At 40.0% G+C, this 27,809-nt stretch overlaps 1 protein-coding gene across 5 annotated transcripts in view; it reads left to right on the top strand.

Moving 5' to 3' along the window:
- Positions 1–27,809, top strand: part of ELP4 (elongator acetyltransferase complex subunit 4) — a 248,158-nt gene that overhangs the window by 155,586 nt on the left and 64,763 nt on the right. For 2 of the 5 annotated variants that reach the window (XM_038405563.2, XM_043516903.1), the window contains one exon: positions 10,484–11,294. The exons of the other annotated variants lie outside the window; for them this stretch is intronic. In XM_038405563.2, the coding sequence (XP_038261491.1) occupies positions 10,484–10,504 (21 nt within the window). In that variant the 3' untranslated portion in view covers positions 10,505–11,294. Of the gene's footprint in view, positions 1–10,483; positions 11,295–27,809 lie in introns of those variants that run through there. 5 annotated transcript variants of the gene reach the window in all.

Here is a 27,809-nt window from a genome sequence, read left to right as displayed (position 1 = left end):
ACTGTATCCAGTAACAAGGGACTGAAATTGTGTCTTGTTCTATATGAATGCAAAGCTGATGGCCTGTTATGGTAGCTTTCTGAGGACTAAATATTATTCTCTGCTTCTGAGATCAGAAAGAGTTGTGAGGATTTATTTGAGGGAGCTGGTCAGGCTTTTAGGTTGACCATCATATCTCTACTCAGGTCCTCAAAGATTCCTGGGCCAAGTTGCTTATTAAAAGAAATGTGACTCAGTATGTTTTTATAGAGGATAGGTCCATCAGTGGATGTTAGCCAAGATTGTCAGTGATGCAACTGCATGCTCTGGGGGTCCATAAAACTCTGACTGCTAGAAGCTGGGACTGGATGGTAGGGGATGGATCACTCGATAATTTTCCTGTTCTGTTCATTCTCTCTGAAGCATCTGTCCCCAGCCACTGTTGGAAGACAGGATACTGGGCTAGATGGACCATTGGTCTAACCCAGTATGTCCATTCTTATGTTTCTATAATATTTTATTGAAACTCTTAAACAAAAACAAAATCAAGAAGTTCAGCTATCACTGAAGTTAAGCATATTATTAATAATACTCAAGAAAAATGGACCATTACAGCAATCAAATGAAGGTCAGATCAATAAATTAGACTCAATATTGGATTCTAATTAAATAATCAAATTAGTTAAATCAAACTAAAACTAAAAATAATCATTCTTTTTAAATTCTGAAGAGGATTCTAAACAGGTGGGCTATCCAAATATAAATTTTAACAGAAGAAATTTGCCAAAATCAATCTAATCTATGATTTAAAAGTCGGTCAAGAGCTTAATACTGAAACCAAATTACGTAATGTTTAAACCACAACCTCAGAGACAATTATAAAGCTTCCCCCTCAGAATTCTATTCTTAGATGGTGGCTGACCCTTTCCTCATGCCTCCCCTCCATCCCCAACAGAGACATTAAAATACAGACTTTAATAGAACAGTCTTGGTAAGCAGAAGTTTGAATAATAATTATTTACCAGAGATTACACCTGACAATTTCAAGGCTCTTAGGACTTTTAAATATAGAACACGTTCTAATAAATAATTTTATGAGATAGTATTTAGGGCAGGATTGAACCTGGGGAATGTATTTCTGGTGCCTGCCCTGTCTGGATTGTATGGGTGCTCATATACACATGCATGCACACAGCCCACTTTCATACCCTAAAATGAAAGAATATAAAAAAGGGAGGGACCTCTCTCAGCTAATAAAAACAAAAACAGAAAAAGGGGAAAGAAGATACATAAGGTAACTGGGTTTGTGAACGGTTCAGCTCTTGCAGTCTTCTGGACTCTTGTGAAAAAGAAACAGGTACTGTAGACAGTGGCACTGGAACATTTTTAATAATGAGGGTCCTGAAAGCCAGCCCCCATACCCCTGTCTGCGCCCCCTTTCCCCCAGAGCTGGGGCTGGGAGCAGGGTCGTGTCTCCAGGAGGGGGGCAAGGAAGTGAGGCTGAGGCCACAGCTGGGGATGGGCGCGGGGCCAGCAGCGGAGCCCTAGGTCGGGGCCAGCAGCCAGGACCCCGGGTGGGGGGCCAGAAGTGGAGCTGCAGGCGTGGGGCTGGGAACAGAGCCTGGGTACAGGGCCAGCAGCCAGGACCCCGCAGGCGGGACTGGGAGCAGAGCCCCATGTAAAACCTGGAGGTGCTGCAGCACCCTCCCTTCCCCCGTATACCCAGTTCCCGCGCCTATGACTGTAGACAAGAAGCCAGACAATGATGTTCCATGGGCATAGTACTTCTCGATAGCAGACCTGTGACACTGCACTCCATATGATTTTATGAAAATATGCTAATGAGTGTGAATATAATGTAACTGGAATATGCTTCATGCAAAAGGTCTCTTGTAAGGTATCATTACAAAGCTTATACTCTACTGAGTGTGTTCATCCTATTTGTATGAATGTATCATTCTTGTATCTGAAACTAGGAATATAAAATAAAACTCTGAGGTCCTATTGTAGTTATGCAAAGGTGGGCCATTAATGGTGGTTTAGACTCTTGATGCCTCCCATCAACTAGGACAATTGACTGTAGATGGCTCTGTTTACTTGCAAGCCTTCCTGTGAGTCAAGCCTGGAAGAATGAAGGCTTGGGGTCTCACAGGACATGTGACCATGTCACCTGGTACTGGAATCCATCTTAAACCTGGTGTTTTTCCATTTAGAAGGAGGGGTGGGGACCCATAGAGACAAAAGATTCCCGCCTTGTGCCAAAGTTATGTAAGGATGTGGAACAGAACAAAGGTGTTCCAGTCATGAGAAATCTCCTAGTTACCACATGAGCTGGAGCTAACAAGAACTGGAGCTACCAGCGGAAAGGATTGGGCCCAGACTAGGAAGGAATCCAGTCTGTGAAAGAAGCTTATTGGAACATCTCTGAGGGTGAGTTTTTATCTGTAATCAGTTTCTTAATGTATTAGGCTTAGACTTACATGTTTTTGTTTTATTTTGCTTGGTAACTTATTTTGTTCTGTCTGTTATTACCACTTAGCAGAGGAACCACTTAAATCCTACTTTTTATAATTAATAAAATCAATTTTACTTATAAATTAACCCAGAGTAAGTAAGTAAGTAAGTAATTCCTGGGGGAGCAAACAGCTGTGCATACCTCTCTATCAGTGTTATAGAGAGCGAACAGTTTATGAGTTTATCCTGTATCAGCTTTATACAAAGTAAATGGATTTGTTTGGGGTTTGGATCCCATTGGGAACTGGGTATCTGGGTGCTAGAGACAGGAGCACTTTCTAAGCCATTTTCAGTTAAGTCTGCAGTTTTTGGAGGACATGGTTCAGACTCTGGGTCTGTGTTGGAGCAGACTGGTGTGTCTGGCTTAACAAAGCAGGATTCTGAAGTCCCAAGCTGCCAGGGAAAATGGGCTCAGAGGTATTCTCAACACATAAGGTGGCAGTCCCAAGCGGGTCTCTGTGACCCAACACTTCACAGGACCTTCTTTGAGTGCAGAGAGACTGGTCGAAGGATGTCGTTGTCAGGAATGAGGGCCTGCAATTGAGCATGTGATCTGCTAGCTAACCATAGCTGATATCCTAATTGTCCAGATCGCCTAACTGGCTGAGCAGCAGAGCTGATCTTAAGCCCAATAGTAGCATTTGCCAGGGGACGCTCAACGCTTATGCCTGCAGCTGTGATTGCTCCTCTGCTGGCCTGTTCCCACCCTTGCTCCTGGCCTGCGCCAGTCTGCTCCAGCCGGGCTCCCATGCTTGATTTCTGACTCTTGGTTCCTGACCCTTGACTCTGATTCTCAATTCTGATTCCTGAATCTTGACTCCAGCTCCAACCCCTAGGCATGACCACCCACATTTTGGTCTGTGACAGCTTGTGCAGCCCAACACACAAGAAGGAGGTGAAGAAGGGGAGTAGGAACCACTCAGTTAGTGGAATGGATCCCGCTAAGGTCAATATCTCCCTATCAGAGATAGCAGGCAACCTACAGAACCTACAGGTGCAGATAGATGCCCTGCAGTCACAAAATGCTATGCTGCAGGCACAGGTTCCATCACCCATGACTTCTCCTCCTTAGGGACCTAAAATTCCCCTGCTGGTCAAGTTTGGCACAGCCACTTTCACTGGTTTATGAACCAGTGCCAACTCCTATTCCTACTGCACCTGCAGTCCTTCCCCAATGACCAGTCTCAGGTGGGACTTATCATTAGCCTGGTGACTGAAGAGGCATTGGATTGGGCCTTCCCGCTCCTGGAATAGTATAGCCTTCCCCTGAACAGTTTGAGGAATTTGTTCAAACCATGCCAATATTTTTTGATTATCCAAATCATATGTGCACAGCTGAGGCCATGAACCAAACCCTGAGGTACAGTGGCCAGCCAGTTGCTGATTATACCACAGAGTTTTGGCATCTGGAAATTGACAGTGCATGGAATGAGTCCCATAATGCTACCTCTGGAACAAGAAGTTATTGGCAGTCAAGGTGGCATTCAGGGAATGGCATCATGTCCTGGAGGGAGTTTGGCTCCTAGCCCAGTTCTCACAGACCACAAGAACATAGAGTACCTCTGGACAGCCAGACACCTCAATCAACACCAGATTCTCTAGTCTCTCTTTTTTGCATGATTTTACTTTGTTGTAATCTATTGCCCAGATCTAGAAATAGGAAAACAGATGCCCTATCCCACAAAGAGTACCTCGAGCTTGGTGAAGAAGTTCTTTCTACAATTCGTCAGGCTTAAGTCAAGGGGCAGTTGACAGCAATCTAATGTTGTCCATCCATTCTCAGCTGCTCCACAACTCCTTTGCAACCCAGATCCATCAGACCCTAGATAATGCAGATGCCCTGTCTGGTTCCAAATTTAAGCTGCAGGATGGCCTCCCCTATCACAAGGATCATATTTACATTCCGGATGGTCGGCCTGGATTCCAGGTCATGTCATGCCACTCCCTAGTCACTTTGGTAAATCAAAGACGTGGGACCTGATACCAAGAGTTTCTGGTGGCCTACTCTATGTGCATGTGTCAAAGAATATGTAAGTTTCTTCAATCTTTGCTCATGAGCCAAGAGTCTGTGCTTGAAATTGCTCAGCCTTCTCCAGCCTTTGCCCTAGAGCAAGGGTTCCCAAACTTGGTTCGCAGCTTATTCAGGGCAAGCCCCTGGCGGGCCGCAAGACACTTTGGTTAGCCACCACTTCCCACAGCTCCCATTGGCTGGGAACAGCAAACTGTGGCCACTGGGAACTGCAAGTGGCCAAACCTGCGGATGCTCAGGTAAACAAAGCGTCTCACGGCCCGCCGGGGGCTTACCCTGAACAAGCCGCAAAACAAGTTTGGGAACCCCTGCCCTAGAGCATAAGGTCTATCTTATCAATAGACTTTATTGTGGAGCTGCCTGACTCTCTTGGGCACACAGTGATCCTAGTTGTGGTTGATATCCTAACTAAAATGGCACATTTTTTTCATGTTGTGCCATCCCTTCCAGCCTGTAAACAGCACATGTCTTTCTGGAGAATATCTTCTGCTACTGCTGCCTATCAACTATCAACCACAGTTCATCTCCTGTTTTTGGAGGGAGTTTCTGCAGCTTCTTGACATAGAGTCCCTCACTCTGCCTACCAGCCAAAGACCAATGGGCAAACAGAACCAGTCAGTCAAATTCAAGAACAGTACCTTTGTTTTTTTTTTAAATTACCACCAAGCTGACTAGTTTTCTTTGCTCCACTATGTGCAATTTCCCTATAACAGAGCAATCCATGCCTCAGCTCAACAAAGCCCATTTTTTGCAAACTATGGTTTTCATCCATGATTCCATCCTGATGTATCCACAAACTCCTTGCAGATGCAGACTGAACTCCCCACTTCTCCAAGATCACCAAAAGCTCAAAGAGCAATTGAGTTCCACAAAAGAAACTTACAAACATTACAAACACCATGCTGACCAGGGGTGTTGGACTGCCCCCAACCTAGCCATAGAGGACAAGATCTGGCCATCTGCCCAGAACCTCAATTTGGCTCTTCCATAAGCCAAACATGCTTGCTAGTATTTGGGCACATTCAAAATCTTGAAACAGATCAATTCCTAGCCTTCAAGCTGCAGCTACCTGCTTTGCTCAAAAATGAGGGATTTCACATTTCCCTTTTTAAGGCCCATACTGAGAATATGTTCCTGTGTCATGACAACCCATGACAACTGCCCATAACCATTCTGGGACAAGAAGAATACTTAGTCTGACAAATCCTTGACTCCCAGTAAGTCAGGGAAAAACTTCAGTACCTGGTGGGCTGTTACGGAACTGGTTGAAAACATTCCTACAGGACCTACTACAGGACTTCCACTGGGCTCATCCTGAGAAACCAGGCTCTAGGACCCCGGGAGGCATCCTCAAAGGGGAGGTTACAACCAGGAATGAGGGCCTACAGTTGCACTTGAGATCAGCTGGCTAACTGCTGCTGAAATCCCTAATTGGCAGATCACCTGATTGGCTGAGCAGCATTGCCAGGACTGCTCTTAAGCCTAGCAGTAGCTCTTGGGCAGTGGGTGCTCAACCATGACACTTGCAGCTGCAATTATTCCTGCACTTGCTTTGTTCCCTGGTCTGCTCCAGTCCACTCTAGCCCTGTTCCCCTGCTCAATTTCTGAATCTGGGTTCCTGACTGTCCCTGACCCTTGGTTTTGACACTTGTGGGTTCTTGACTGCTGGATCTTGACTGTGGCTCTGACCACTGGGCCTGACAACCGTGGCTCTGACCACTGGAATCCTAATTGGAAACATGGACAAATTGTTAAGGATGAATACAAAAGAATAGTGTGAGCATGTAGGGTAAAAATCAGAAAGGCTAAGGCACAAAATGAGTTACAGCTACCAAGTGACATAAAAGACAACAAGAAGGAGTTCTATAAATACCTGTACATTAAGAGAAAGACAAAGATGGAGGAAAGTGTAGGCCCACTACTTAATGGGGAAGGAGAGCTAATAACAGATGACATCAAGAAGGCTGAGGTGTTCAATGCCTATTTTGCTTCATTTTTTACTAAAAAGCTTAATTGTGGGCAGATGCTAACACAAGTAGTATTAACAACAAGGGAGAAGTAACACAAACCAGAAAAGGGAAAGAGCAGGTTAAAAAATATTTATATAAACTAGATATATTCATGTTGACAGATCCTGATTAAATTTATCCTAGGGTACTTAAGGAGTAGCTGAAGCAATCTTAGAAACTTTAGCCATTATCTTTGAAAACTGATGAAAGATGGGTGAGGTCCTAACGGACTGGAGAAAGGCAAACACAGTAAAAGGGGAGCAAAGAGGACCAGGGGAATTATAGACCAGTCAAACTAACTACTTTGTAAGCACCTAGAGGATAATAGAGTAACAAATAATAGCCAGCAGTGATTTTGTCAAGAACAGATAATGCCAAACCAACCAAATTTCTATCTTTGACAGGGTTATTGGCATAGTGGATAGGAGAAAAGCTGTAGACATGACTTATCTAGATTTTAGTAAGGCTTTTGACAGTCCCACGTCATTATTGTAAACAAACTAGGAAATTGTGCTCTCGATGAAATTACTGTACGGTGAGTGCATAATTGTTTGAAGGGCCATATTCAAAGATTAATTATCAGTGATATACTGTCAAACTGGGAGGACATATCTAGTGGGATCCCACAGGGGTCTGTCCTGGGTATGGTAGTAGTCAACATTTTGAATGACTTGAGTAATGGAGTGGAAAGTTTACTTATATATTTGGAAAAAAGAAAAGGAGTACTTGTGGCACCTTAGAGACTAACAAATTTATTAGAGCATAAGCTTTCGTGAGCTACAGCTCACTTCATCGGATGCATTAGTGAGCTGTAGCTCACGAAAGCTTATGCTCTAATAAATTTGTTAGTCTCTAAGGTGCCACAAGTACTCCTTTTCTTTTTGCGAATACAGACTAACACGGCTGCTACTCTGAAACCTGTTATATATTTGGGGATGACACTATCAGAACCTTCATCTTTGAGACCATCCCAAACTTGGTAGTGAAGCGGTGATACTTGGTTTCCCTCCTCTTATCCCAAGTTCACTGTGCCAGCAACACTGGCTCAGATAAAGTCAGTCTTGTCTTCAGAGTACTATGAGAACTCCTTGCAAAAATGGAGATTGATGGATTAGTCAGACGATTCATTACCCTGGACATTTATGATAGTCATGACTCTTCAGAGTCTGTATGATGGAGAAGAAACATGACTTCTTAATGCCTATGGCACAGTATCATGCAAACTTCTTTTGCTGCAATGAATCAGATTTTGAATCTGTCTTCTTCCAATGATGCTCTAATCTCCCACTCTCCAGTTTCATCTGTCATAGATTACAGATGTCACCCTGGTTCAGTGACAGATATTGTTAAGGATTGGATGACATGCTTATGATCAACACATGGTTGTGGTGTCTTACTAGCCTACCAGTGCACTTGTTCTGAAGCTGGGCAAAGGGCCACTCAGACCACAAGTTTCCAACGATGGACCAATGTTGTTGGTTTACTCACCAGATGGCTGGAAGGCCCTGATCTAAGTTTGTAGTTGGTGAGGATCAGATCCTATTAGGAAAGTTTTTACTACATATTCAGTGTCTACATACCAGCTAAAAGATTTAAGTTCAAGTTGTGTCTGGCTGTGTAAGTTGGACCTGTGACCATCTGGAGACTCTCCTAATTGTCATGATAGACAGATCCTGAGCCAGTGTGTTGGAGAAGTTGACTGTATGGATATTGATTTCTGTCTCCAGTATAGTGTGTCTTGGGAATTCCTACCCCAGGCTATGCAGAATTGCAGTTAAGAGGGGGAATGGGTGGTAGATTTTGGAGCACAAGACTTCCCACATTAAATTTGTCAGAGTATTTGCATGCTAAATAAGTAGATTTACATACATTCATTCTCAGAATAGGACCCTTTTTACAATTTTGAAGTTGGATGTGAAGAGAATAGGTATCTGTCCTCTCTTCTTCCTCTGGGATCATGAATCACAGAAACAGCTGTGCCAGTTAATCATCCAGCCAAGTTTCAGTGTGTATGTCATGATGGGTATTTGATGTAAAGACTGATCTTCTGCTCAACAGCATAAGCTTTAGTTCACTCAGTGATTGACCCCTGTTGTTCTGGTTCTCTCAGCCAAAGACACAGAAGTGATCAGAGTTAAGCATTTTCTCAATAGACATGTTATTCTATATAACAGCAAAACTGATATTTATATAAATAAGATTAAATATAAACTAAAACATGAACAACCCTGAAATGGGTTTATGAGTCTCAGTCTCTGAAGTTTCAGATCAGTGATTTTGCACTTCTGTGGCCTACACATGGGTGCTATAACATTCTTAAATAATATCCCAAATGTTAATCTGCTACTTGATCTCTTTATAACATCTATGACTCACTCAGTAATGCAAGCTGACAAAAAGAATTTTAAATAATATATATCTTTAAAATGTCTTCATTTTTGTTTATGTAATTGTACAAATATCTATGTGTAATATGTATTATGGATTTTAATAAATGCTTGAAAATGGATTTCTTAATATGCTTATTATGTTTCTGAGTCTGCTAATTCTTTAAGGAAATGAAGAAAAAATAATGAAACCATGTTACATAGGTACTTAATTTTTTTTTATCTGTGGTACTATTCTGGTAATTAATGCCTATTTTATGCAAACTAGACTATATCTCTTACTGGACACATTACTGTCAAGAAAATATTACTTGCCTTAATTATCAGTAATGAAGCAGGGATAAGCTGCTCACTTAGATATAATATATCTAATGACCTTTTCAGCTAGAGGTTGTGATGAAAGGTATCAGTTTCACAAATTATGTCTCATTCAGTTTCTGGCCTTTGTATAGATTAATGTTTTGAGGATGAGTTTTAAAGTCAGACATAAATTGTGTTTGGTGTTTAAAATTGATTTAGTGTCTTGCTTTTAGTACATCATTTTCTCTTTTATAAATTAATCCAAGCCTCACTTTTATCTTTGTATAAAAGGCAATACTTAAATCTAGGCTTGTCTTACTAAGTACATCTGTATATTTTTGACAGTGAGGACCGGGGGTCAGGAAGCGCACATGTACTTTAATATGAAGACATACTTAGAGTTTGAAAAAAGCCAGAATTTACAGTTCTGTATCTATATTTTTAAAAAAATTGTTGTGAATAGAGTTTATGTAACTCATTTTGTATTTATCCTTCTTAATACATGAGCCAACTTACAAAGCATGACATTTCTGAACTATTGTTACAGTTAGTAATATTACTATCAAGTGGATTTGCTATGGTAATTTTTATGGCAATTATGTTCTACTTTGAACTCTAACAAATAACATTATTTTCTGCACGGTATCTGTTTAATTGTGGTGGTGTTTTTTTACTGTCAATAGGAAATGTCTCTCCAGATTTCTAATAACCAATGGTCAAATTCATCCATAGTGTAATTCCACTGACTTTAGTGTTGTTATACCAGGGATGAATTTGGCCCCTGGTTTGGAATTGAATCTGTAACCTAGAGCTGATTTGGATCCTTGTAGGCTAGTTCTCAGAGAGGCCAGGAATATAGCATTTTACTCAGAGATGAGACCATGTGATGAAGTTTGGCAACCTGAAATATTGTGATGGACATCAGTAGACACAGGAACATATGTTTTATGTTGATCTCCTATTCTGTTTTATTCATTTCAGATAGGTGCTTCCAATCAAAGCATATCCTCTTGTTGGCATTTGGATGCATGTTAGAGAAAAAGTCTGAGAATGAGCTGGTTATATTTGTGCTGATATATGAAAGGAAAAATGTAGCATGGGCATACAACATATGTAGTTACGGCCCATTTACTATTCAAAATAATGATACCTTGACCATACAATAATAATAAAGTTATTCTAACAATTTTGCTTTTCCACACATCATAATGTAACCTCCAAAGAGTTTCATGCATGAGTTATTTGTCCTTGTTTCCTTGGGACAGAATCATCAGAGAAGACTATAGAATGTATGAAGGTGCATGGTGAAAGCCTAGCTGGTGAAGATGCTGTTTTGTCCTCTTTTTCTACCTGATGTGCAAATAACATAAAATCACACTTCTTCCACTCCCAGAAAAGTATGTCCACTCTTAAATATTACATTTAGTAAATTTTATTTTTTTAAATAGTAATCAAAATCAGATGATCCCTTTTTTCAAAGTCATTTAATTTCTCTTCCATTGTGCTTTTAATGGGGTAACTTGTCATGCTATATTATATAGTACCTAAATCATTTACATTAACTTATAAAGGGTAAATTGAATTTGTGTTGTGTCATACTCTGAACTGAATGAAACTATGTCATATCAGAAACAGCCTGGTTAGGTATCCTGCTGAGAAATCTCACCTATTCTTAGAAATACCACCTTTTGGCCATAGTATTTCTTGAAATGGACTTCAATCTCAAATGGGGATGTGGGTATTACTTGTGGGGTAATGCAATTCACATACCCTCCTTTCAAAGACCCTTTTGTGTTAGGAAACAGTGGGGGAAAGGGGAATATAAGTAAGCACTGAAAAATATTAAGAGCCGATGTCTATGAAGAATATTTATGTACAAATAGAGAGGTATGTGAAAAAATAAAACTATTAAATAGTATAAATAGCAATGCACAATACTGTGATACAGGATGGTCCAGAAAACCATCACAAGAGAGGTAGCTTAATAGCTCAGTATTACAGAGGAATATTTAGTGACTGAGTATGATTAGGAATACCAAAAAAATACACTGTTACATCTTCATTTGAAATAGTAAATAGAAGCAAAGTTCAGTAACCCTGATAGTCAAATTAAAATACCCCGCTGTAGTCACCCCGCTCCTCAACGCCAGCAGCACTGCTAGCTAATTTTTCAGCTTCGCACATGTACTCTGTGCTTTCTTTGACACTACCTCTTATGAGTGGAACACCCTCACTGAGCTGATTTCCTTCCCCTTCAGATCTCTCCCCAAGACCCACCTCTGCCAAAATACCAAAAATGGAAATGGCCCATCTTGATTATCACTACAAAAGCTTTTTTTCTTCCTGCTGGTAATAGCTCACCTTAACTGATCACTCTCATTATAGTGTGTATGGTAACACCCATTGTTTCATGTTCTCTGTGTATATAAAATCTTCCTACTGTATTTTCCACTGCATGCATCCGATGAAGTGGGTTTTAGCCCACGAAAGCTTATGCTCAAATAAATTTGTTAGTCTCTAAGGTGCCACAAGTACTACTATTCCTTACTTGTTGAGTAATCCCTTCTAAATCAAAGGGACTACTCACATGAATAAGAGTTTCAGATTCTGGCCCTTGAATAATAACTTTACAAGGCACAGTTTTAATTTTATTTTTCAGTTTTACCTAGATAGAAAGATCCTAATAATAGGAGCATGCTGCAATCCCTTAAGGAGGAGACATGAGAATAAAACATCACATCATAAAGGAAGACATGTAATAATAATGCTGATTTATGGGTGGATTTTAACCTCCATGATATTATTTGGTAATCCCTTGAAACATGTGATAATATAGTGACAGACTTGATTGCTGTATTAAATTATTGTTTCCTGAACCAGCAAGTCAGTGCTTCTACAGGAATAGTTCATCTCTACATGTGTCTCAGTCAGAAACAAGACACAAAAATCAGAGACAGAACTGCTAAAATGACTTCCATATGACAAGATTTGATATAATATGGTAATAGTAATTATTTATATCTGAAAAAATGAATGTCTGCTCCTAATATGTGGTGTATTGCTATTTTCTGGTGCTTATTTTATGTAAAAAAACTTTTTAAAAAGTGAAACCCAGTTCATAGCTGCTTTTAAATATTTGTATATCTTTAATTATCCTTCTTTTATAATTTTTATGCCATAAATGTATCATAAATCAATGTTGTAAGAGCAGGGATTAACATATCTAAAGGTAATTTACTTAGATATCTTTCTGATCAGAAGGATTAATTCCTCAAGGATAAAAAGTTCATGTTGTGAATTAAGTGAATTATTTATTTAAAAAATTTCATCATTACACATAGATGGTACAGACAATAAATGGAAAAATTTTGGAATGTCAGATTTCGCTAGAGCACTAATGTCATTTACATTTGGATCATTACAAATTAGACTCATATGTTTATTTTTAAAGCATTAGTTTTTTACATGATTTTCTTGTTTCTTGGAGTCTTCAGTTGAGAAAATATCCTCTTTATAGTAAATTGTAGCATGGCAATAGTTGTGCATTTGGATGGGTTCTTTTTCCAGTGATTATAAAATAATCACAAAGTCTCAAATTTTCTTTTGGTGGTAGTTTATCACTTGAAACTGAAAATCTGAAATAGAGGTAGATCAGCGTTATATAAAAAATCAAGGAATGCGATGCAAAATAAAAAATTATATTGTGTATTGATGCATCACAAATACAGTGAATACTTATTTTGAAGAAGTATGCATATTAATTAAACAGAGGAGGACAAACTCATGCTTGGTATGTGTGGGCACAACTCTGCTATCTTCAGTGGGGTTGTGTCTTCTTACAAGAGGGCTAAATTTGGCACACCAGATTTACAATGTTTCCTGTGTTGTCTTTTTTTCATCCAGCTTGCTACACAGGGTAAATGTTGGTTTTTATTTTTATTTTTTACTGTTGTCATTAGTCTGTATCTCTGTGTAGAAGTGGTGAAATATGAGTTTTCAGGTTAGATTTCCTACTATGTTGTAGTCCTTAGTCTTATTTTCAAGATAGGTTGAAAATTGCTGGCAATAAATCCTATCAATGTTGCCTTGTGACAAAGAACTAAATTTTCAACAAAATAATGTGTTAACATTCTCCAACATACTGTGTATTGCACCTTCAGTATTTATGGAATATCTTTGGAAGTATATGTGCAGTGGGATCTCTGTAGGGAGTGGATAACTTAAAGAGAAGGTACCATGAAGGGAAGAGAAGGAGAAGTTAGGGATCAAACCACAAACATCCCTGAAGATCACAGTGCTCCGGACAAGGAAGGATGAAGTGGGCTGACAACAACCTCCTCTCGCAGTCCTTGGTGCTAACACCGGATAGGATTTCAGCCTCCAGTGGCATCCTTCTAATAAAGAACTTTTTCACAAACCATCTCATATATTGTCTGTACTAATACCCTCTTTTATTTATTTTGGAAATTGTGGGTGAGGATCTCTTCATATAAGATGGTTCTGGATGTATCTACCTCTGCTTAGGTACCTATACAAGGAATTATTTCTGATGATTGCTCAACCAAATGGCCTGATTCGCAGAGCTTCTGAGGAGCTCCAATTCTCATTAAAGCCCAAATGGGGGTTCCAGGTATTCATTTTACCTTTGCAAATCAAGCAAGCTATTAACTTAAGTCCTTTGCATTTTTTTGTTTTGATAGTAAGCCAATATTTAACCAAAGAAGTTTACAGAATTAAAATTGCGGACTGTTAAGTATATATAGGCAAACAAACAAAAAAGGGTTGATATCATTCCCAGTCTTCTCAACATGGCTATCAGCTTTACGCTGCATTAATGTCATACTGCATAGGGACATGAAGTATACTAATAGAAAAGCATAGAATGGAAGCAGCAACAGTAAGCAAAAGCTTTTCAAAAAGCTGTCCTTACACTTTTGAAGGATAACAAAAACTGCTGTTTCCTTTGTTGGATTGGGTTGAAGATTACTGTTATACTTCATCACTCCCTCTTCTTTAGTACCTCCAAAAGAGGTGGTTAATTCCTTATTTCAAGAGATATTAATGTCTCGTTATCATGGAACATTCATGTGATTTAGACACAGGACAACTTTAAAACACAAAGAAGCCTACGTTCTACAGGTCTTGAAAATTATTGTGTATGTTCCCATTTCACTATAAACAAATGCAGTAGTGGTAAAGGCACTCTAAAAAATTAACTTGGAATTTCAGGAGCACTCTCCCCAGAAGGGGCAGTAGTTTGCAGCTTTGTGGAGGGGATAGGGTATGTAGGGTGACCAGATAGCCTGATTTTATAGGGACAGTCCCAATATTTGGGGCTTTGTCTTACATTGGTGCCTAGTACCTCTCACCTCTTGTCCCCATTTTTCATATTTGTTATCTGGTCACCCAAAGGGGACATAGCCTTCAGACCATTTGAGAGATAAAGGTTGTCAGAAAAATCAAGGTCCTTCCCCAGATATCTGAGGGGTTCCACTTGGACTGGCAATGCTATGCTGCCCCGAAGTCTCCCCCAGCAGGATAGGTCAGTAAGAAGCCATGCTGCAGTGCATTCTTCATTGCTGCACACTTTCTTTGTAATAGCTGGTAAAGATGAGGAAGGGAAATTAACCCTGCAAGAAGCAATATTAACCTCCACTCAAATGCTATTATTACAAAAGATTTACTGTGTATAGTGCAATGAAATTACACAGCACTTTACAAAACACACATTTTCTGTCCTAAAGAGCTTAAAATCTAAGACAAAACAAAAGACATGACAGTGTTCAACAGAGGGCAAGGAGATTTTTATTGATGCAAAGAGAGGGGGAATTATTTGAAGAGGTTGATTTAAAAGAGGTGAGAGTGGGTGCTTGGTGGATGGGAGCAGGGAGACCGTTCTGGGCATAGGTAACAACATGATAGTAAAAGGAGATGAGGGAGGAGTAAAATGATGGAATTTAGAAGAACACACAGAGAGAGGGGGATATTGGAGAACATGAGAACAGAGATGACAATAGAGGAAGAGGACAAGAGCTGGAATTTGATGAGGGAGAGAAAAGCTATTGAAAGTATTCAGAGTGAAAGTAGATGTGGATCAGACCACTGGGAGTGGAAGATGGCTGTAGCAGTTGCATTGCACCCAGACTAGAGAGGTGACAAGCAGGGAGGTTACATAGCATATCAATGAAAACAAGATTAGAGATGACAATAGCATTGACAATGATTTTATAATTCATGGCAGTGAGCCAAGGGTGAATGTTGGTGGTGCTAAAGAGGAAGAGATGACAGAACTCAGCAAGTGACTGGATAAAATGAGAGAGAAGAAACAAATATTACAGTGCAGTAATGGGTTGGGAAAATAGGAAGAATAGTAAAGTAATCATGATAGGGTTAACTGGCTTACCCAGAGTATTATGGGATGGAGCCATGCTCTACCTCTCCATTACTTCCTGTTTTGTAAATTTCTATTTCTCCTGTCCCCATACATACACACACTCTTGTGCTGCAGTTGAATAAAGCAACAAGTTCCTAGCCTGGAGTCCTCTGAGTAAAGTATTATTTTTTGTTGAACTGAGTAGACCCTTTACAAAAGGAAGGATAGCAAAGTTTTCATTGGAGATACAGAAGGGAGAGGAGGAGGAATGTTTATTTTTGGGGGAGATCAAATATGAGATGACAATTGGACATCCATATAGAGAGAGAAAATTTTTGGATATCAGAGATGAAAGTAGAAGCCTTGTAAGGAAATAAGACCAGAGAAAGTGTGCAGAGAAAGAGGAGGAGGGAAGTGAGAACAACTGAGAACCCTCAGGGACATCAACAGATGGAGAAGGGCAAGATTAAAGAAAATGATGGAAGAGTGGTTAAAAGCAAAAGAGGAAATAAAGAAAACAGAGCCAGGGAAGAGCAAAACAAAGGAGGAAGATGGGAACAACTACATCAAAGGTAACAGATCAAGAAGGATGACAACAGAGAAGTGTCCTCTAGATTTACTTAGGAGGACTCATTACTAACCTTGCAGAGTCCATCTTTGGAGAGGCCAAAAGCTGGAGTGGAAGTGATCAACGAGAGAAAGAAGAGGAAACCAGGCAGCAAGAGCAATCATCTTTGCTTCATGGTAGATGGGAATATAGGACCCTATAACGTAAACAATGTCAAATGTCAACATACAACATCCTGTAGCCTACAAAAGATCAGTGTGTTGTCAGTTTCCTGTATATCTTTCAGGAGTGGTTTTAACTCTCATTAATCTTGAAGACTCTGTGATAACACAACATCTCTCAGAATAACTCAGGCAGTTATCCTGCTTTCTGAGATTGTATTGCTGCTTTCATGTCTTTGGGAGCTTGAAAATTTAGGTGTTAGCCAAAATGTTAGTTATTCCAAGTTTGTATACAGATCATTTTTTCCCCATAGACAAAAGAAGCTACTAATACAGAGTGATTCATTTAAAGAGAAATCAGTCAGGCTTGCAAGTAACAGTAAGTTTATAGTGTATAAAGTTTATAAAATATATAAAATTTTAGAAATCATTTTTGTTGTATGCTGCTGAAGTTCCAGAGCCACAGAGGCAAAGATATAGACAAGGCCCTGGGCCTTAGCCCCATTGAACCTCAGTGGGCAAAATGGTAGGTAAGGAGTAAGGACCCAGAAGCCTACAATGCTGTCTCTAATTATCTTAAATTAAGACCCAAAATTTTATATTTTACATATTTGTAATTTGCTATTGCACTAAGCACAGTTAAGAAACATGCCAAACATCACTTCTACATTCATTGTTTCCATACTACCAAAAGAAAAGACCAGTGAAAAGTCAGCTAGAACATTACAAAATAAATGTAAGAGCAAGCTGCAAAAGATGGTAAAATAATGGAATTCAGTGAATACTTCATATTATACATCATTTTAAAAGAGAAAACATTAAAATAAGTATATATCTGCTATGTATCCTGTAGTCTTGTTGACTTCAAAACCAGTAATCATTGCTAAAATACAGTATCAGTAAAGACAACTTTAAATCAGCTTCATGAACTAAATGGAATTTATCCTGTGTTTAAGGAGTATGTAGTTAAGATCCATAGTTCAGAAACAAAACACAACGTAAATGTGTTGTGATACTACTGGAATCTTTCAAATAATGTCACTTTTCAAAACAGAAATAAGGCAGTTCAAGAAATCATGGCCTTATCATCATATGGGAAGGTCATGCTGATAATTGTATCAAACATCTTTTCATTTTTCAGGATGTGTTGTGTGGATTTATACTGTTTGTAAACTTGAAAGCATAAACTTTCACTTTCTCAACAGTATATATCAATTGCATCAGGATAATGCGGATGCTGATTTATGGAGTACCATGAGTAAAGCAAAGTTACATTTTTATAGCCATTGCCTCTGATAAAGACAAAACAATTCACTTCCTCTCTACCTTATTTGACTTATTCACAGCAGCAAAGTGCTATTTTTTAGTTGGGAAGTACAAAAAAAATCAAATTTAAGCATTCAAAGAAGGAATTCCAAATTTCTCTGAAGGTCAGCGAAAGACTCCAAGAGAAATTTTTCCTGTGGCTTTATGTTAATTGTAGATATGAGAAACCTCTGCACAAGAAAAAGGGAGTGTCTACCAAAATGTGATTGGCCTTGGCTCTCAAGATGCTGAGAGCAGGAGTATGGTGTGAACCTTTCATTCAAACCTTTCTAGAGAAAATCACAAATATCTGGGAGAGATTTGCTAGAGGAAACCTGTCACTCCACCATAAGGAGTAATGAAATCCAGATTTTGCACTATATCTTTAAGATTCAACATGCGCGTGTAATGCAGGCACGTGGGTGATTGTCATTCTAAAACATTTGCTTCTTTCAGCAGTTTTCTTTCTTTTCTTTTTTTTTCTATTTTTTTTTTAACAAGGCTTACCATTAGCTTGAAAAATTGTGAACTGAATTTCATATTAACAAATCTGGAATGGTGGGTAAACCAAAATTAAGATGGGTCGTCTTGTCATGTTTAGACTGGACTAGTGAGCCATGAACTCATATGCCAAAAAAGCTATCAGCATTATGTGCCCTTTGTCATATTATTTACCATTTTCTGAAGGTTTGAGATTCAAGAAAGAGTGTATAGTAGGTCAGCAAAAATTCTCCTTTTTAGAAGTACGTGCACCGACAATTACCTATTCTGTAATCTGCTGTACACCTTGACAATGATGAGGTTGGTGATTCTTTGTAGACAACTTTGTTCATTCCATTTATCAAACTGAATAGTTTTCATTCTCCGTTTCCCCAGTGCAATAGGCGTTCAGGTATTCTGCCAGTATGTTTGTCAATCTCATGATGTGAGTCATTTTCTTCTTCTATGATTTTGGCTGATACTGGCTATTTTTTAATTCACTAGAAAGGAAACATGGATCCCTTTAATTCTTTCTAATTAATTAATTAATTAGTTAATTTCTAATTAATTAATTAATTGATTCTCTTATTACTTGCTTTTGCAGACCACTACTACAGTATTGTCCCATCAGATCAGATATATTGGTTCCACTTTGTAGGCTGAACATATCATCCTGATTCCTCTGATATCTAGAACATTTAGGTGGTGGCTTGGCTTTGCATTATTAGTATTAACAATATATGACAATGTTGATGGACAAAAATTGTTTCAGAATGAAAAGGAAGACAGTATGACTTCTCCAGACTAACTTAATATCTTATTATGGGGGGCTCCATTGTGCTGGACACTGTATATGCACATAGTAACAAACAATCCCTGCCATAAAGATCTTCTAATCTAAATAGACAAAAGAGTTACAATGTGGGAGACAGGAATGATTAGTATCCCCATTTTACAGATGGGGAACTGAGACACAAAGGAGGATTTTCCAGAGATCACATAGGAAATCTCCTGAGTCAGTGTCCTATCTCTAAGGCCATGTCTACACTATAAAGTAAGTCCAGCATCAGACTCAGGCTCAAGGCCACCACTGCCATCTACACACAATTCTTTCTAATTTGGGCCAGGACCAGGCCTCAAACCCCCTCAAGGATGGAGGGTTCGAGCCTGAGTCCTTTGGGAGCCCAGGCCCAAATCCCATTGTTTTGCAGTGTAGATGGAGCCCAGAACTCCCAGACTAGGGTCATGAGAGTCCACTAACGCTGTACTACAGTCCCATAGGACAGTGTCCTTTATCCTTTCTATCCAAACACTAGCCAAATGACTCAGAGGAAATTGAAGCAACCCTCCTGTTTCATGTACCGCTTCTTGATGCTTGACCCTTCCATTTTGTTCTGACCGCTGAGCTGTAAGCAGAGGGAACTTTCTCTTGCATTTGTAATGGCCACTGACACAAATAAGTCCTTTGCCAAGCATGCTGTTAGCTGATCATAGGAGCTCAGCCAGATTTTGGTTAATCTCTGGTGCCGAGGTGAACAAACAGTTGGACTTTAGCAAGATTTCCAGGAATTACCATTCGTACCAGCTAATAACAAAGAAACTGGTAGTGTTAGGGATTCACTGGACCAGTGCAGGGAGCTGATTAAGCAACTAAAGAATGACTACCAGAAATGGGATGAGAACCACACTCCTGAGAACTCATCATCATCCTATCTCTTTTACAAGGAGTTTGACCAGGTGCTGAGTACTGCATCAAGCACTGAGCCACAAGCACTTTACAACAGCTTGGTCAACTGGGATGGTGGCCTTCTCATCCCTTGAATCCATTATTACTGGAGGGATGCCAGAAAGCACCAGATGAGGCTGCCAAAATGATTCTTGTACTCAAACTGGTGCCCTAGAAGGCTTTGCTCCCGGAGAAGCTGAAGCACGTTCTGAGTCCCTACTTGAAGATGCTTTTCAGTGCCAAGGAGTTTCTGGAGCTGAGGTGTTCCTCTTGGGATATATTAAAGCTCAGTTGTACAAAATATGTTTTTTGGCCTTGAGATTGCACAAGACACTTTTGCCTTGGGTGCACTGAACTTGTTGTGAAGCACTGAAACTAAAATGCACTGTTTGATATCTGCTTTTAGATCCTTTTAAACTCTGATGGTCCTTTAACATCTGCTAGTCCATCCACCTTGGCAGTGCGGGCCCACTGCAACAGGTCCCAGATATATAACTGTCATGGACCAGTCCAAGCAGAAGTATTTCCGTGATGAATTTGTGCTGGACATTCTGGACAGGGCCATCAGGCAGGTACAGTACCAGAGGGAGAAGGATTCATGGCAAGTGGAACAGCAAATGCAAGTCACAGACAGGCTTCAGTTGAAGAGGACAGAGATTCAGTGCATGAGGAGAGGCTTGTAGTACGGTTTCTTGAGCAGGAATGTCGGCTGAAGGAGGCCAGCAGAAAGACCTGTTTGAGAGGCTACTTATGCTTATGGCCACCAGAATACAGGCTCCTGCTGCACCCGGACCACATCTTGAGTCCCCTCCACAGTTCTATGTGCTGCAGACCAGGAACACTTTTGGAAAATTACATGATGGGATTGCCCATGAATGAGGATTTAACAGGAGCTGAACAGGAAAAATCTATCCCATGCAGTCCTCCACCCCTACTCTGACTCCTTCTCCTCTGCAGGCCTTCACTCCCATGTAGATCCCTGCCACTGTGAACAGCTCCATCCTACTGCAAGAGTCCAAGTGCACTCCAAGAATGGAAGAAAGGAAAAGGAGAATGGGGGGGGCCAGGAGATATGCAACAATAGGGGATTTATTGTTTGGAACTGGTTTGCACTGTTCATTCATTTCATTTTGGTTGAAGATTTTGGTGTTGGTTTATTATTGGTGTTTTGGTGTGTTAATTGCAGCTGGCCTCCCTGCAGTGGGTTAATATTGTGTTTTTCTAATATATGTTCAAAAACAAATGTTTTTATTTTAAGAAATTTTGTAATCAGTGCACCACATCATATAAACTGTATTTCAACTAATAAAGGTAAACACATAAGGGACAACTAGGCAGTTGTATGCAAACACTATTTCTCAATACATTTCTCTACATCAAGCCATACTGAAAATCCACAGTTCTTGTAACTCACCCCCACCCACAACCCCCATTTCATAAACAATCATGTCATTCATAACTACAATGCATGGCAATCCACCACACACACACACACACACACATTTCATTTCATGATGTGACAGTACCTCATTTATTGTAAAGATTGTACAAATACATTCATAAATGTACTGTTCTCCCTCTTATATTGGCCCGTATAAGTCCAATATGTGTGTGCACAGAGCATCCCTGATTTATGTTGACTGGGTGCATCCTGCCCCAGCAGGGATAGATACACTTTCTGGTTGAGTGTACTGGTTCAATTACTGTCATAGCTCTATTCAGGGGAAAATGGCTCCTTTGGCACAATTTTCACAAAGATTGTGAAGAGCATAGTGAGCCACAATAATGCAGACAGTACTGATGACACAGGCATCCAAACGTGTCTGTAAACACCGCCAGCAAGATTTCAGTCTGCCAATTCAGATGGCACATTCAGTCACCATTCTGCAACTGCTGAGAGTGTTTTTAAATCTTCTTTTGCTTGGCCCTCTGAGATCAGGATATGGTTTAATAAGCCAAGGCAAAAAGGAGTATGCGGAGTCCCCCAAGATAACAGTGTGACCATTAACTCCATTTATGACAATGTCATTTGGTAGGAATTGTATCCCAGCCTGTCCATGAATGTAGTCACCTGGTTGTTGGGAAAACCCTGGCATCATGAACTTTTCCAGTGTATCCCAAATCAATCTTTGTGGTCCATAAGGGCCTACATAAATATGGTGTAGTACTCTTTGTGTTTTATGTACTCCTGCTCCTTGAGGAGGGAAAACTATGGGTACGTGAGTTCCAGCAATGGCCCTTGTGCAGTTTAGAAACCCCATGCTCTCAAGACTAGCAGTTACTTCAGCGATATTGTTTATGCCCATCACCTTTGGGTAAATCACATGGCTGATTGCCTCCCAAACCTCCACTTTATCCACAGTTGACTTTCTGATGCTGAACTGATTAGCAATGGACCAGTAGCAGTCTGGGGTGGTTTGCTTCCAGATGTTTATAGAAACCCACATGTGGACTGATATGGGTGTCCTCATGCATGTGTCACGAAACTGGAGGATCAGGCAAGCTGCTCACAAATCTACAGAAGTGTAGCTTTCTTCATGCAAAACTTCTGAATCCACTGCTGGTTATCCCAGGTCTGCATGACGATGTGATCCCACCAGTCTGTGCGTGTGGCCCTGCTCCAGAAACGCCCATTTATGGAGAGGGCCTCAGCAGCTATATAAGGGTCATGAGTAACATCAGACAATTTGATTCTGAATCATTCTTCTCCTCCATCAGGCACTTTTGGTAGTCCAGAATGTCCAGCAAAATCTCATGGATGCTCAGCCCATTGGTTGAAATAGGAGTGAAAGCGTAAGCAAGAAAAACTTTTCAAATAGTGACACCTTCATCTTGCTGGCTCCAGTTGCCGGGAATGTGCAAACCCAACAGACGGCTTGGCAGGATCTGTTGGGAACTTGGCAGACTACAACTTCCTGAAACATGCAGGTTGGATCGTCAAGTTTCCCTGCACTGCACCACAGACCACGAGCAGCCACAGCTAGGGTGCTAGGAAGCGGGGGAATGGTGATTTGCCTCTGATCATTGCACTGCAGCATGGATGTGCTGGAGCCCCAAGTTTGCGACCCAGTCCAGAAATTCTAAACCTAGAGTCCATAGGCAGTGTGGATGCTCAAGCCCTGGGCTTGCAAACTAAGGGTCTACTGACTCAAGTCCCACTAACCCTGGGCTTACATTGCAGTGTAGACATATCCTAAACCACAAGGCCAGTTTTCAGGTAGTACAGTACTATAGTGTTCCTTGTCCTACATTTATGTCAATTGCCAGAGTTCATTTTGTAACCAAAAAATTGCTTTCATTTTAATTTAAAATGTGTATATCTCTGACAAAACAATCCTAGTCTGTTGATTTTTTTTTAAAGTGGACTATGATACACTTAACTCATTGGATAAAAACAGGGAAAAGGGATCTCTTGAATTTCTGATAACTTAATTTCAAAAGCCTTCCTCTTCCCACAGTTAAAATAATATTGCTTTAGTGAAGCCTAAAAATTAAACATTGTGCTTCATTGGTGCCATATTAATGATACCTTGATAAGTACATACACATAAAAATGTAAGTTAGAAAGGGTATTGGTTAAATATTTTAAATAAGTCTTTATCATATTGTTCTGAATGATGTCAAATACAATTTTTATTTTTAAAAGATTTCAGTTAGAATTTAATCTTTGAAAATATTAATAACAGTTTACAGCAGGTAGGCTATAAAATAACACTGTATGCTGTCTATTTAGTTTCTGGTTGAAAAAGCACAGCAGTACTTTAGTTCATTACCTTTGAAAAAAACAGTAACAAGATAATACAGCTGCCTCTGATTAAGATGTAAATTCTTTCTAATTAGAATGTAAATTCTTACATTTAAATGAAGACATCAATTGTCAGGATGCCATATGATATCTTATTCCACCTTGCCTGAATGAAGCCCTCTCTGTTCATCTATGGCACTAAAATAGTTTTGCTATCCCTTTGTTCTCTGATTCTTGTAATATTCTCTCTTCATGTTCCCTTTTCACATTGCTTTTGTTTGTTTTCCCCCTTGCATCTGATATTGTTGTGTCTTGGGATTTTGCAGAAATTTGGAATGAAAATTGAGTTCAGTCAGTGCCAGTATTTGCTTGTGCCTCAATTACTTCTGCTGAATTTTCCTCAATGCAAATCAGGCAGGTTGCATAAAGTGGTGCATGTATTTGAAATAATTAATTTTCCGTAAAATGATGGATCAAGTCCAATCAACCTTCATGAAATTTAAATAAAAGAATAGAGAATTAGAAATTAATTAACATTTTGTGTTGTTAATACTTTATTGTTTGATATAAGGTAGCAATAATAAGTTTTACTATTGAGTATAACTTTTTCTTTATGAAACGTTGATGATAACCTTTTGTCACAATCATCTTGGAAGAAATATATTCAAAGCATTTCATTTCAGAAAATTTCATTACGTGTTCATAACAATACCTGAACAGATATTTTAAAGTACAAAAATGACAGATAAGCTGTGGTGAGTTTAGAAATGGACACACTAAGCTGTTAATACCATTGCCATATATAGACAAGCTGAAAATAAGATAACTTGCACCCCCCAACTGAATTTAAAGTGTTTAAATCTGCCATTACATTAGATCTGGACATAAGACTGAAGGATTTAAAACACTTTGACTGAAAACTTATCAGTTGCATTTTTTTTTCTGAAGCCTCATATCAAAGAAGATATGTATTGGAAAAGCTTAAAAGCTTGTAGTCTTCTAAGAAATACATGGGGATTTTGTTGTTGGAAAACATTGACAGTTAACCATATTCCATGGTGCACATTCTTTATTTTTTATTTTCTAGTCCCTGTTTTAAAACACAGTGATCCATGTCATTGAGTTTCTCTACATACCAAGCTTGTAATACGTAATGACTCCTTTGTAGAATAAGCATAAATATCAATGTAAATAACATATAATGATTTTATGTAACATGTGGATGTATAGTTAATACTGAATACGGTTATGGATGGAAACATGCTCTGAACAAATAGTACTCATATGAGTTCATATAACTATTTCAGCTGTAACTGATATAGCTGGAACACTAATTTACTTACAACTATTACACCTAGAGATAAGCAGAAGAAGAATCTTGCCAGCAAATTTTAAAAACTGGATCTGGTAGAAACTGTTGAATATCAAGAGTCAGTTATCACTAGTGATATTCATAGTTAATGTTATTCATAGTTAATATTAGTATTGTTATAGGACTTGCCATAAAATCTTATTAATGGTAGTGCACTGTTTTTTCTGAATTGAATTGTAGCAGGTGTAACTTTATTAGCAAACATAAAAGTCTGAAGTTGTTTAGTAGGAGAGAACAAAATAAAAGACTCCTTAAAGTTATATTGTCTGAAATAGACTGAAATTGAAAAACACTGTAAATCAGGAAAATGTGACTTACTGAAAGCTTTTGTTTCTTCATTTGCTTTGTTTTTCATTTAACCCATCAGTATAAAATTCGGTTAAAAAGCTCAGTAATATTAGGTATGTATCATCATAACATTTGCATCAAATAGATTAAATATACAATACTGTGCCATTATATAGTTGCTCTTACAAATAAAGACAATAAAAACTGTTCGAAAGATAAATCCAAATACCCTAATTCTGCTTTGCATCACTTAACAGTACACAAAATTGTTTATTGCTATGAAGCCCTCAATCTTTGCAAACAATTAAGCACATACTTAACTTTACACATGTGAGTAGTCTTACTGACTTCAGTAGGACAACTTATGTATAAAGTCAAGTATATGTTTAACTGTTGGAAAGATCAGGGCCTTGGTAATTATTGTTATATTTTTAAAGTTCACATAAGTTTTAAAATCTCTTGTAAATAGTATTAATATATATGGGTAAGTCTAATTTATTGCAGTTTTAATATATTTGCGTTTGTACCCATGATAGTCTTGTACAGGAGGTATTATTGAAAAATAGATCATAAACAGTAACACAAAAACTCATTACATACCCAGGTATAACTCAGTGACATAATTTGGAGAAACCTGGTGATGTGCAACATGTGTTTGATATCAGAATCTTACTTTAAAGTGTTTGAAAAGCTTTTCTATAACACAGCCAGTTTGGATGAAAACGATGCTGAAAGTGGGCATTCTGCAATTACCCATTAAGTCGATATAACTGCATTGCTCAGGGGTGTGAATTTTTCACACTCCTGTGCACCATAGTTATACCGATATAGTGTAGCCCTGACCTGAGAAGATAAGGCTAAGTCTCCACTAGCACTTTTGTCTGTATAACTTATGTTGCTCAGCAGTATGAAAAAATACCCATCTGAGCAACATAAGTTATTGACAGACGCACCGATGTGGACAGTGCTATGTCAGTAGGAGATCCTCTCCCACTGACATAGCTACTGCCACTCCTTGGGGGTGGTTTAATTATGTTGAGGGAGAGCTCTCCCCCATCAGCATACAGCAGCTACATGGGAGATCTTACAGCACCACAGCTGAATCAGTATAGCTGTGCCACTGTAAGCTCTCTAGTGTAGTCATGGCCTAACTCAGATCACTGCTAAATACAAGATTGTTTAACATAAGTAGTTAATACATATTTCAAAGGACCGTTCAATGTGAAGTGGCCTATTGACACCCCTCCTGTCATAGGGAGAACAGGAAGAGTGGGGGAGGATGCTAGTGGGTTACAGATTGTTGTAAAATCCAGTGTCTCTATTCAGTCCATAATTTTTAATGTCTGCCAAAGTATAAATTGGCTACTCCTGGGGCAATTCTGCACCACTGCGTGTGTGCAAAATTCATGTCCCCCACAGATTTCTTTTCTTCTCCTCAGAAAAATGACTTTCTGACAGGGAAGCAAAGGGAAGCTGCAAGCACAGGCATACACTACTCCCTAGCAGAGCAGGTACATCATTTCAGACACCTGGAATAGCCGGCAGAGAGGTAAATCACCCCAAACAGTGGCTCCTACCCTGAGCCAGGATCAGCTGCTAGTCCTGGCTTGGCTAGAGGTAGGAGAGGATGGGACTTCCTTTTCCCCTGCAAGGAGTGGCTGGGGCTGTATCAGACCCACTCCCAGAAACCTCCCCAAGCTGCAGGAAGCTCAGCATCCTCCCCTGCTTCCTGCCCCTATTGCTCTTCAGCTGCAGGGGGAGGGGTCACTGAATGGGGAGCTGCTCCCACATCCTCCCAATCCCCATGCATCTGGATTTCCCATACTCAGACACCCTGCCAAGCCTTACCCCGTACACCCAGAACCTTCCTAGCCCTCCTTTCCCCCACCCCCCTGATCCTCAACCCCTGCATCTAGAGCCCCCCTGCATCCAGACCCCCTGCCTCTGGACCCCCACCCCTGCACCCAGACCACGCCCCACTGAGCTTCCTGCACTCAAATCCCCATACTGATGAGCCTCACCCACCCTGCACTACCCTGAGCCCCCACATCCAGACCCCCATGCCACTGACCCCCAACTAGCTACATCCAGACCCCTACCCCACCAAACGCCACTCCCCAGCACTCAGACTCCCCTGCTGAGACCCCCACACCCAGACCCCTCTGCTGAGCCCCAACCACCTTCACCTGGAAGGCCCTGGAGAGTCCCATTGCCCCTGACACTGAAACCTCCCCCCCCAGCGAGCTTCTGTGCATCCAAACCCCCCCACACCTAGACCCCTTACTGAGCTACCTGCACCCAGATTGTCCCACACAGAACCCTCTCACCCCACACCTGGATCCTGCCTGGTTGAGCCTGCCTGCCCCATACCTGATGCGCCTGGCGCAGAGGAGCAGGTCCCCAGGGTGTTTCTGGGGCAGGTCCAGGCCTTGTACTGTATCAAGGTTGGGTGCAGCCTCTCTGCTGAGTCTGTGTCCCAGGGGTGGATGCAGGGTGATCTCCCACCTTCCTGCTCCCCACAGCCTCTGCATTTATTTATTGACAAATAACATTTGCAGAATTTTAAAATATTG

Source organism: Dermochelys coriacea, chromosome 6 (genome assembly GCF_009764565.3).
Source record: "Dermochelys coriacea isolate rDerCor1 chromosome 6, rDerCor1.pri.v4, whole genome shotgun sequence".
NCBI classification, from domain to species: Eukaryota; Metazoa; Chordata; order Testudines; family Dermochelyidae; genus Dermochelys; species Dermochelys coriacea.
Note: the sequence above shows the minus strand (reverse complement) of the source record. Positions and strands in the feature narration are given on the sequence as shown.